This window comes from Limulus polyphemus, unplaced genomic scaffold, assembly GCF_000517525.1.
Source record: "Limulus polyphemus unplaced genomic scaffold, Limulus_polyphemus-2.1.2 Scaffold69, whole genome shotgun sequence".
Taxonomy (NCBI): Eukaryota; Metazoa; Arthropoda; class Merostomata; order Xiphosura; family Limulidae; genus Limulus; species Limulus polyphemus.
Window position 1 is genome coordinate 1,229,727 of NW_013665679.1, and position 12,862 is coordinate 1,242,588.

At 35.1% G+C, this 12,862-nt stretch overlaps 1 protein-coding gene across 1 annotated transcript in view; it reads left to right on the plus strand.

Moving 5' to 3' along the window:
• Positions 1 to 12,862, plus strand: part of LOC106465608 (kelch-like protein 17) — a 64,510-nt gene that overhangs the window by 41,935 nt on the left and 9,713 nt on the right. Inside the window, exon 9 of the mRNA XM_013925845.2 lies at positions 9,867 to 9,940. Coding sequence (XP_013781299.2) covers positions 9,867 to 9,940 — 74 coding nt within the window. The remainder of the gene's footprint in view (positions 1 to 9,866; positions 9,941 to 12,862) is intronic.

Sequence of the window (12,862 nt, forward strand, 5' to 3'; positions counted from 1 at the left end):
CCTGATGGTAAGATGTAAAAGCATCATCGATAAGAATAGAGACTATTTCATTTAATAAATGTTTTGTTTTCATATATATTGTTTTCGGGTTTTTTCATCTAAAAATAGCGACATTAATTTCTTGACGACCTAATACTTTGCCCTTTTCAGTGTTTGTGTATCTTATTTTGTGTTTCTAAAAGTGGGTAGTTACTGTTAGGGTTTCCTGTATTGGTGAATCGTTTGATGTGGTTCCAAAACTGTTTTGAATCAGTTTTATCATTTAGTTGTGAGCAGAAATTATTCCAGCTGTCTTGTTTTAATTGTCGGACTTCATTTCTTTTATTTTTCCTAGTGTGTTTATTTGTGTTTTAAGTGCTGGATCTCGGGTTTGTATGAATTGTCTGCGTAGTTTCCTTCTGTCTTTTATCATTTCTATAATTTGTGTGTGAGGTTGCCATGTTTGTGTTGTTATTGGTTGTTTCCGCTTGGGTATAGTTTGTTTTGCCACTGTTTTTAGACACTCCGTGATTGTATGGTAATAAGCATCTATTTCGGATGCGTCCGCGGCGTAGTATACTTTTTCTTTCGGTAGAATATTGTCAAGGATTGAATGGTAGTCTATCCAGTTAGCTTCCTTATAGTTCAATTTTTCGGTTGCTATTGATTTATTTGTATGGGGGTTGAGATTGAAGATACACCAGACAGGTAGATGCGCACTATCAATATCATGTCCTATGTGAAAATTTACGACTCAATTTAAACGAACACAGGCATAGATCCAGAATATCACTCTAATGTCATGTGAGTATGATATATGAGTGGGAGTAGAACCATTTAATAATATTGTGTCGGTGTTTAACTATCAATATCATGTCCTATATGAAAATTTACGACTCAAATTAAACGAACACAGGCATAGATCCAGAATATCACTGATGTCATGTGAGTATGATATATGTGTGGGAGTAGAACCATTTAATAATACTGTGTCGGTGTTTATTAGATACTTATATAATATTCTGCCATTTGTATTTGTAGATTTGCAATTAAATATTAAGTGCTTACTATTTAGATCTCCTGTTATAATGGTATTAGGGTTATGATTATTTATTTAACACATTAGCTTAGTATCAATCTTTTTGTGTCAATGGAGTAGTGCACGCCCCAGATCACAAAGGATCTGGGTTGTGACCAGGCTCCTGGATGTATTGTCATTTGACCTGTTTGAATGCATCCGCAGACCACGTCTGAAGTAGTCAGTTGAGGTCAGCGTGTTCCTGTCCTTGAACTAGGACACCACCCCTGGGTAGACGCTTGATGCCAATAATGGAAACATTATGTTCCTTGTATTATTATGGAATATTTTGGTGGTGGTATGAATCATACTCTTTGTTTGTTTCTAATTTCACGCAAAGCTACACGAGGGCTATCTGCGCTAGCCTTCCCTAATTTGCCAGTCAACACCATGCACTGACAACTCTTTTGGAAGTAGTAGTAGCAGCAGTGTTCTTTAATGTCCACTCATTGTGCTCTTCATCATACTTCTATGCCACAACTTTTTAAAGTGTCCAAAATAGGTTTCTGAAGTCCGATTACGTTTTTTCCTTTTGCTTGAGCCAGGGCTGTACCAATTCCATTCCTAGTTCATAAAGAAATAATCTTTATCTGTGTAACTTTTATCATTCCATGTAAGGTTACTAAAGAATTTATCCCGGTTAGGTTGAGTACATTCATAAAATAAACAAATAGTCAATGTCTTGTACATCATTAGACTGAATAAATGTGACACAGTTGATCAACAGTATCCACTGCACCCTTTGTGTGGTGGTAAAATAGAATTACTTCTGACTTCTTCTCAGTATCAAAACTGTCATTGTTATGGACAGCCAACATCAGTAAGATGTTTAGCTTTTCTTTGGGACAAATTAAGCAATCATAGTGCTATTATCAAATCAAAACATGCTGGAAAGAACAGCTTACTTTTATTTGCTTTGGAAATCCCCTTACATTTTTCCTTACACTTCCCAAGTATATGACTCTTCAGATATAGTTCTTCAGCGAGTTGAAAATTGCTGAAGACATTATCAGTGTAATATTTACACTTGAACTGAGTAATGATTCAGCAAGCCTCTTCACTACATTGCTAGATGATTTATTTTCAGGAGGTGCATTATGCTCACCATTGAAAATATACTTCTTTTTGGAATCATTAGGAGAAACATTTTCATTTCATACTCCTCATGTTTGGAAGGGAGGTACTGGTTAAAAGGGTAACGTCCTCTGAATGGAAGTAATTATTCATCAACTGTCACATATTCTGACACATTGTGGGAATTTATACTGTTTGAAAAAAAGGCTTCCCATAACTTCCTAATAGCAGTGAACTTATCTTCGGTTTTATGGTCAGTTTGTGTCTTTTGAAACAAATTATATTTAAGTTAGGATTCTTTCAAATCACTGTATTGACAATGTAGCTAGGAAAATTGGAATAACAAAAGGCTCTTGATATCACAACACACATACAGGTTCATGTTGTTTTTTATAAACACCAGCTAAGTAAAAAGAGTCCTAAGATAGCTTTCAGTTCTGGAAGTATTACTGTTTTTTGTTTTTTATTTGTGACAGGTGCCTAGTTTTAAAAGGAAAGAAACTTTCCTCAACTGGGATGTTCAGGGATATTAGTATCCCTCGTTGCTCCACTTGTGAAAGATTTATATGAAACCAGCATTAAAATTATGCAAAATACATCTGGTATCACAAAAGCTGTCTTCTCTTTAGATTCTATCTCCATCAGAATCTGCCAATAACCTTTACTGAGGTCGATATTGGTAAAGAACTTGGATCCCATTTAGTTTCATCATGATAGCTTCTGGGTTACCCATAGGTTTGGAGTCAAAGTTCCCCACAAGGTTCAGCTTCTGGAAATCTAAGCAGAAGTGGATTGAGTCATCCCTCTTTTTCATGATTACCACTGGTGAACAGTAGGCTGAATCTGAAGGCTCAATGATTCCAGCTTCTAACATTACTTAGTCTTCTTGCTTGATCAGGTTTCTCATTGCACAGGCCATCTTGTAGGGCTTTGCCTTGAATGGATCCCTGATGATGATTTTGATCTTGTGTTGCATAAGGTCTGTCTTCCCTGATTTATCTATGAAGAATCTGTGTACTGACACAGTATATTTTGTAGTTTTTCCTTCTGCTTGCCAGTCACTTCTTCATTGACATTGCCATCTTTGTATGTTTCATTTTCACCCTGTGGTCTTAGGTCTAGTAGGTCCATCTGTGCCCCAATTTACGTACTGATCCAACAAATTGGTGGGGTAGATCTTGGTCTTTCTGTCCATTTTCACATTTGAGTCCATTCTGTTGACTGCTTCCTGCACTTCAAAAGGTCCTTTCCACTGCAGGGTGAATTTGTTGTTGTCTATGGGTAGCAGAATTAAGACCTTAAGTCCGACCTTGAAATGTCAATCTTTGACTGTCTGGTCACAGAAGTGCTCCTGACTGTCTTGAGCTGCACATACTCTCTCATGCTAGTTGACAAGTCTCCTCCAGTCAGTTTCTGATGTCTAACATGAACTGTGTGTGTTCCTTACCTCTGACTAATCTTCTCTCATACACAGTTCTTCCAATATCTGCATCAGGCCTCATACTGTTCTTCTGTACAGTAACTTGAAAGGTGAAAGTCATGTACTCGCTTGTGAAACTTCTCAGTAAGCAAATAATACTGCATGCAATTAACTTTCCCTGTCACGTTGTCTCTCCTGGTATATCTTCTTCAGCATGCTCTTTAAGACTCTGTTGACTCTCTCACAAAGTCCATCACAACTGGGCTTGTACGGAGTGGGAAAGGGCTGGCTAGTACTGTTGAGTCTATACACCTCTTGCATCGTAGACTGGGTCCCTCTGTCCCTTAAGACTTCTTTTGGAAAGCCTACTCTGCAGAACACTTCCAGGGAGTTCCTTTTACTCTCTCCATCTTTATCTTTGGCAGTGCTATGGCTTCTAGGCAACGTGTTTCATAGTCAACTACTATCAGCATGTACCAGTTGCCTTTGTCAGATGCAGATGTTAATGGTCTGATCAAATTCACAGCTATTCTGCTGAATGGCTCTTCTATGAGAGGCATCTTGGCCACCTTCCCTGCAGAACCTAGTCACATCTCCAATGACCCCCGGACTAATAGAAGTTGCTGATGATATAAATCTGACAACTTCTTCACTCCTAGGTGTTTTCCAACAACTGAATTACAAGCCAACTTCATCACGTGAATCAGTTATTCTGTTGGTACTGTGATCTGTTTAACTTCCCCAGTAGAACCACCTTGCTAGGTCCAGCACAGCACTCCAACTTCATCACGTGAATCAGTTATTCTGTTGGTACTGTGATCTGTTTAACTTCCCCAGTAGAACCACCTTGCTAGGTCCAGCACAGCACTCCCTCCTGGTCCTCTATTCCGTAGGTCACTTTCCCCTTAGTCTTGTGGTCGAATGTCTCTTGGGCACTACCCCCAATTTTCTGCATTGAAGGGTCTTTCTTCTGTGCTTCCTTCAGTTCCTATAAATGTACATTTGGGATGTCACCCTTCGAAACTAGTGGGTGACTGATGTTTTGCTTGCTTTTCCTCTCTTAAGCATTAGTCGTGACTACAGATGCCTCATCAGTCTTATTTCTGTCTGATTCCTCCAAACTTCTACTGCCTGGTATATTGCCAGTCACCAAGTAGTAGATGAGTGACTTCATAAACAGGGCCTCAAGGTCTTCCATGTAGTATGGATTGTCCACCTTCATTCTTGCTATGGGAAACTTTCTCATTGTCTCATAAATCAGCATACATAGAGGTCGCTTGCCTGTCATCTGGCCATCAGATAGTAAACTGGTTCTCACTGCTGCATCCAGTGTCGTGTAGGACTTCCACTTTTTTATCCCAGACATAGCCTTCACCTACTGGCATGTTGTGGTTCATTGGCATCTCTCAAAGTTTGTCACATGCTCTGATCACCACTGGCACTGTTTTCCTTTGCTAACTACAGCTGGCCATCAATCATGCATTCTTTAATCATGGTGATAGCACTTCCTTATTGTGGTGAATCTTACAAGTTGTCTTCATTTTGTTTCTTCTGCCAGCAGCACCCATAGTTTATGTTGAGATCTCTGCTGCTACTCATTTGTGGTAGAATTGCACTCAATTTCAAGGTGCCCATTTTATGACAATCATAGCATCTCTTCTCCCTTTTGTCTGTTGATTTATTGTCACCTTTGGTGGTATTCTGCTTCTGGTCAGCCACCCCTGGTTTCGACTTTGACTGGTTATTCTTGGATTTGCCAGTTATGCTCTCTCCATGGGCTTCCATATACTGTACTGACAGCTTGGTCATTTTGTCTACGTTTTTCGGTGCTCTCTTCTTTGGGAACAGTGACATATCAGTGAAGCAACTTTGACTTATCTAAACTTCCAGTAAGATCCTTCCTTGATAAGCTCATAGTGCTTCAGCAAGGTCACTTTTAACTTGTTGTAGTCCATGGCATCTCCTGACTGTCATATACTTGCAGGCCTTTTCCTGTGACAAGGGGGCTGAGACAGACCACTCAGTCACCTTTGTCCCAGTTCTGATTTTGGGCAAATCTTTCATACCTCTCCAGGAAAGCATCCATGCCATCTTTCTGTTTATCACATTTGGGCAGCTTGGGTCAGATGGCCCTGACCCCATTGTCACTCTTGGGTCCTGTGTCTTTCTGTGGATGAGCTTGTCCATCTCAGTTTATGCTCTTATTCTCTCTATTTCCAGTCTCTCCTCTTTCTCCTTTTCTTCTTTCTCTTTTGGGCTTGTGTTTCACGTTACATTCTTCTTTCAGTCATTTTCTTACTTCTCTGCCTCTCCTCCTCTCTCTTTTGTTGGTGCTCTTCTCTCTCTAGGTTTGTTGCTGTTTAACAAACCCTCGTAGGTCACCATCTTTGAGGCCAAGTTGCTCACCTTCTCTATCCATTTGTCAAAGTCAATTAACATGGTTATATAGTGTGATTCTGACCTCTATAGATATATGTATATAGACCTCTTTGCCATCATTGTTTAAATCTTCTTCTATTGCCATTTATCACTGTAGATGCTGTCAGGTTTTGTAAGGCCGGATTATTTACATTAGGTGTCTATAACTTGTTGGCCATAAACAGCTGTGTTGTTTTTAAAATAATATATTAAAAACAGTTCAAACATATATACAAATGTTCGTTACACTGATGGTTACCACAGTTGTATCCAGAGCTTTAAGTAATTGTCTTTTTTTCGTCAAGTCCACACAGGCTGGTTCAGTTATTTTAGAACACAATTGACAAGACGAATTATTCTTCTCTACTCTGTTGCTAAAATACAGCCTGTGATCGTTTCACATTAAATATCGTCACTATACATCTATACATTCTATATCGCTAAATTCATGATCACACAGTCCAGAATTAGAAATATATTATTTTCGATGCATATTTATACTCGACATAAGTCTAGAACATTCCATGCAATAGTACGTATTCTGATGCAATAATATTCAATTAAACCAATGAGAAACTCAGAAATTTCTAGCAACATGACTCAATAATCTCACATGATTCGGAAACAGTTACATAAACAAACTGCCCATGAAATATACCTTCTAAATATAATTAAATATGACACCACACTATATAAACTATCTTAACCATAATGCTGACATTAGACTTAAACTGAAATAGTCATGTATATCTAACAGACTGCATACCAAAAATCAGGACTAAATAACTTCCCACTGCAGTAATATTTAATTCAAGTATGCATTTTACAATTTTTAGCATTAATTTTGAAAGTCATGCATGGATGATTATGTATAGCTGTATCATTCCTATATTTTTGTTTGCATTCTTTTTAGCACTGCCATCCCTGCATTGTTTTACATTTACAAAATGTTTTTATTACTTGTTTTGTGATATTTTCCCCCTGACTGAAAGTAGGTGCTGGTTACTACAGTTGTATCCAGAGCTTTAAGTAATTGTCTCTTTTTCGTCAAGTCCACACAGGCTGGTTCAGTTATTTTAGAACACAATTAACGAGACGAATTATTCTTCTCTACTCTGTTACTAAAATACAGCATGTGGTCGTTTCACATTAAAAATCGCCACTATACATCTATATGCAAGAAGTAATTAAATATAAACCTCGGCCGAAAAAACATTTTACATAAACTCTTTGAAATTTGTAAGTCCCAGAAACCCCATATTCATCTATAATCGGTTGGTAATTCCTGTTTCACCCTGTACTTTAGTTTTTTAAAGGAACATTAGATTTCTGTGAAAAAGCCAACGTCAAGAGGTAATTATAACGTCATTTACGCTAGAACTGTGATTTTCTTTTAATTACTACTAGCTATTATGACTAAGCGATGACATCATGTACTACCCAGGAATACATAGAGTGGATTTAGGTTTAAACTGACATTAGTGATAACGTAGTTGCAGAGTTATCTCGACTAAAAGAAGAAGAAGAAAGATGGTGGGTTGGCCACTTTCTGATTTGGTATCTTAATGATGCTTTCTTGCCATGTTTTTTGGGCTTGTTGGGTAGAGAAACAAATGAAAGTGTGTGGCAATCATCTTTTAAATTAAAACTCTCTGTCATTATTTTATGTTTAACATGCATATTTGTATTATGCCTATTGAGTATCTTGGCCATCCATACATATAGAGCCTACCAACTCTATGATTAGTAATACTGCCATTTACAACACCTTATAAAGCCACCATAAAACTTAGTAAACTTTATTCTCCAAAATATAACAAATATTTTTAGTGCCAAAACTTTTTTCGTTGTTGTTGTTTAAAGTAGGCATTAGTGTCTATGCATGTTCTATATACAAGAAGTGTCCCCCGTAGTAAGTTTACAGACTTAAAATGCTATAATCCAACATTGGGTTCCTCATGCTGGCCACAGCAGATAGCCCAATGTGACTTTGTTCTAAAAACAAAGCAATATGCAAGAATTAATTAAAAATAAACCTCGGCCGAAAAAACATTTTACATAAACTATTTGAAATTTGTAAGTCCCAGAAACCCCACAGTCAGCAGCTCTGAGCGATTCTAACCTGTTTAATCAGAAATATTGCTTTGCACTTTCAATCATGAGCACCAACCAAAAGAGTCAAAAATCAGCACTTATGGTTGAAATATATTTCTATAACTAGAAAGGATTACAAAATACTTTCATCATATAATAACACTTCTAGTTATTATGCTTTGTAGATTATTTACTTGTGGTAATGTTAAACTAAAGAAAGTCGAGAATTCAAATTAGTCATAGATAAAATTCATAGCTACTAAGATAGAGCCCAAAATTGTAATTGTTATCTTAATGATACTGTTAAGACAGCGGAAGTCACGTGATCCTGGTAACACGTAATGATTATCTCGAACGTTCCTGAAAGCTCGAGCGTTTGCTAGACTCGCGCTTTTATAGTATATAAGCCGGCAAATAAAGTGACGGCATAGATAACTGAATAGCAGACAGGGAGATAGAGACAGATAATCGAGTCAAGCCGTAAGTAAAGTGTGTAAATTGTTGTGAATTATAGCATGAGTGTATTGCAAAGTTGTGTTGAGAAAGAATAAACTAGTTTTATTTAAGAAAGGGTTTGTATCGCTGAAGTTTCTCGGAAAGAATTTCTACGGAAAATTAACAAACGAACACAGGGACGTAACAATACTTATTAGCAAGTCCATGTAATGACAACAATATATTTTTTAAAGCTTAATTACTAAATTCTGTAACTAATGGTACAGGATAGGTTCACTTTGACACAAGTTTTATGCCTAAGTTAAATATATATATATATATATACTTCAACCAAGACTTCATCACAAATTTATGCTTAACTCACAAATAAATTTACTTACGAAATTTCCTCAATAAGTGACCAAGTAACTGAATAGAACTGATAACTCTCACTACTGACACTGAACTAACTTACTCATTTCACTGCATCACTGATTCTCATATTTATAATTGTACTATTTTTATCGACATAGTACCTGTGGACTGGTATTTTCAGCTGAACTTTACCCTATAAGTGCAAATAATTCGTATTTTTATCAATGTTGGGTAGTCCTTTGATCTGAATGCACTCAGACTCATCCTTATATAGGGTAATGTTTAATTTGTGACTTAACAGCTGATGATTCTTTGTAGTCTTGGCTGTAATAGTCAGGTTTTCTGCATCTATAACAATTCCCTCTTTCTGCTATCCTTTGGGAGGATTTTTAAAGTTCTTTAAATTGGTCACTTGCAAAAGAATTCATCATTTCATGATAAGAATCTGGGTAAAATAATTTGGCAAAACTTTCCAAATCTTCTGCAAGTTTAGCTAAGGTCTCTAGAGTAATTCTCTCATTGGCAGGTTTATTTAAATTATCTTAAATATAGCTTACAACAAACAGTATTATAAATTTGCATATGGATATGGTGCCATGGCTATGTTATCATGATAGGAAAATTATTTCAGCTTCAGCTTCTGAGTTTGAAGGTTTGCATTTTAAATTAAAGTATATATGGACATAGATTTAGCTTCTTTCATATACAGTTGGTTGCACAAATGCTTTTTCCAACAAATAAATGAATCTGGAAACATAAATCAAATTCTGATAATTCAATTTCTAATAACTGTAGTAATATTTTCTGTAAAAACAAATAGTTATTCAACATGACATAGACAGTATTTCGGTTCCTGTGTTTTAACACTTCTTTCAGATGGCTGAGTGGTTAATAAAAAAAGAGAAATATGTAGAAGCAATAACAGATATGGTAAATGCATTGATTATGTTTTTAATTCAATAATCACATCATTTTACAAATGACTTATTGCAGATGGTTGTTTATATGTAATTGGAGGATACGATGGAGCTACTTACCAGTCATCTGTAGAAAAACTAGATCCAAGGGTAAGTTTACTGTGTTTTGAAATTTGTAATACAACTAACTAATGTTCATTTATATGCAAAAATATCAAAAAATAATGAAGCATCTCACTGTGCAGAAGTGATAGCAATATTTTGTTATCTCGTTATGACATCACAGCCAGATGAAACTTTGTATTACTATGAACTAGAATTTCATTTACTTAATAAATATGTACTAATCTTCAAGTTCACATGAACTTAACAACACCACTCAGTGTGTTTAGTCACAAGATCAAGTTTAATTAATGTGTTGACAGTAAATGTAAAGTTAGACTACTGCCTAATGTTGAGAGTCATTCACCAATGTTGTTCTAGTAACTTTATTGTAACTTCACAAAAACGATTTATTACAGTTTTCAAAATTTTTAATCATAGAGATGAAATCACATCATAAAATTTTGGGTATAAGGTAATTACTATGAATCAAAATAAAATGCACATTTTTAAAGTAAAACCATTTGTGGCTTGTCATAGGAAATACTGTTATAATAATATTGCTTCTTAGACCTAGTTTGCTTATTCAACTATTACTGAATGATCTTTTGTAACAAGTATTACTATTAGGCTTATGTTAAAATCATCTATGGTTTAAAATGTAAATTTGCTTACAATTTCCTTAATAAAGTAGCATGTTCGCTGCCATTAAGTATAAATAAAATAAATATTGAAGAAGTACCAAGGAGCAGTCACAGTGTCCCAAACTCATTTGCCACAAGAGAAATTTGGCTTTGAAACATAATTGTCTGTGACCCATTTGTGTGTCACATGGTCCTTGACTAAAAGTTGGTTGTAACCCATCAGTGTCGCACATGGCAACAAACGTTTTCATGGTTTTCTTGAACTATCATATTTTAGATATGAATTACAAAAACTTGAGAAGGTCAAATAATCTACTAAGTACAGAAAGTCATAAGAGTAGAGTTGATTAAAGGTAGTTTAGAAGATGTTAGAAATAAAGCATAAACATCATATCTCAATATACTTTCGATATACCTTGTGCTATTTTCTGTTTACTGAGACTGGCCTTTAAATTTTAAAGTCCATTTACTATAAACTTTCTTAATTATCTCAGAAGGGTTAATTTCTGTTGATGTGTTTATTAATTCACTCAACATATTGGTGTGTATCATGGACTGAGTTTAACAGTGCTTCAGATGTGTCTTGTAATATAGATCTTGGTTTTGCATAAAAAGATTATAAGTATTAGCATGTACTTTATATGCTGTATATGACCATTTAAACTTTATTTGATTTTTCACATTGAAACAGATTTTTAAAAAAGACTGAGGCCTGGAGGTTATTCTTAGCTGTATTTGCATATAATTCATATTTAAAAGTATGCTTAAATTTTTTACTATTTAAAAACTTTGCTTTCTCAAACATATGCAGTAATGTAAGTAAGCTTAAATCTATTATATACTGCACAGAATAAACCTGAAATTGCTTTTAACATAAAATACAGGAAATAAGGGGCTACTTTGTCCTCACACCCACAAATAAAAAACGCAAAGTTTAACCCACCCTTTATTTCTCAAGAAATAGTTCACTCCTATCACGAACTCTTGTAAAGTGTTGACTTTCACTGTGCCAATAGAAACTCACTCCTCAAGCTAATCACCCTGTTTGAAAAACGAATATTTCTTAACTGGAACTTAGCCTGTCTTCGAAATCTTGAACTTGTTTGACATCCAGCAGTCCTCAAAATATAACACAATGAAAATATAGGATTTTATCCTATTGGTCTGCCTCAGATAATTATGTAAACTTCAATGAGGTCACATCTTACCCTTCTTTCCTCAAGAGAAAATAAGAGATCTTAAACTATCCCTATAATATAACCTTTCCATCTCCAGAATCATCCTTGTAGCTGAATCATTTCAAATAAATGAATTTTTTTTTCTTAGATAAAGAAACTAAATCTTACACAATATTCTAAGTGAGACCTAACTAGTGAGTTGAATAAATAAGATAATTAGCTTTTTTGACTTGTAATAGGTATGTATATATATATATGATTACATCTTGAAATTCTATCACATATACTTCAGCTGCTAGCAGTAAAGCTGCTTTGATGGTTTGAGTGATGTATCTGCCACTTTGTCAAGATCCTTACTTTGAATGGGTTCCCATCTGTATTACACATGTGATACAAATTATGAAAACCCAAATGCATTACCTTGCTAAATATTTGACCAACTTACACTTCACCAACTTAATCCATTTCTCAAGATAACAGTTGTTGTCAAGCAACTTTTGCTGATACAAAACATATCTCCTTTGATGTTTTTATTGAAACAAACTTATTTCTAATAAGAATTATGTTCTTGACTTTAAAAAAGTAGACTTTCAAAAACTGACAGATATTTTAAGAGAGAAAAATTAGATGGCTAAGTTGAGTGGAAAGAATGTTAATGAAACTTGAAATGTTTTTATTAATTTGATCATGGTGGCTAGCCAAAAAGGAGTGTATTTGTATAAGTTGTTTACATTTCAACTGAAAACGTTTTTTTTTATAAATGTATGAAAAGAGAAATAAAACTTATAAATGAAAAATGTCTAGTTAGTAAAAGCATGCAATTCCTTTTGTAAAATAGACGAGGAAAAGGTTTGCAATGAAAAAAACTAAAGCAAGTGTATATAATGGTTATCATTAAGCTAAAAAGAATTCCGAATGTTTCTTAGCTCCAAATACCACACTTGAGTTGTCTTTATTTATATACAAAAATATAAGAGTGAAGAATTATAGTGGTTCTTTAAAAGATTTTGAAAGGAACCTTATGAAAGAAGAGAGCTTTGTTAAAATGCTAAATTGGTAGTTATTTTTCTTTTATTATTAAATCCCCCTCGACGTGGATTCCTGTACGTGGTGAGGGGCACCTCCCAGGGAATGTTCTGTATTTACAG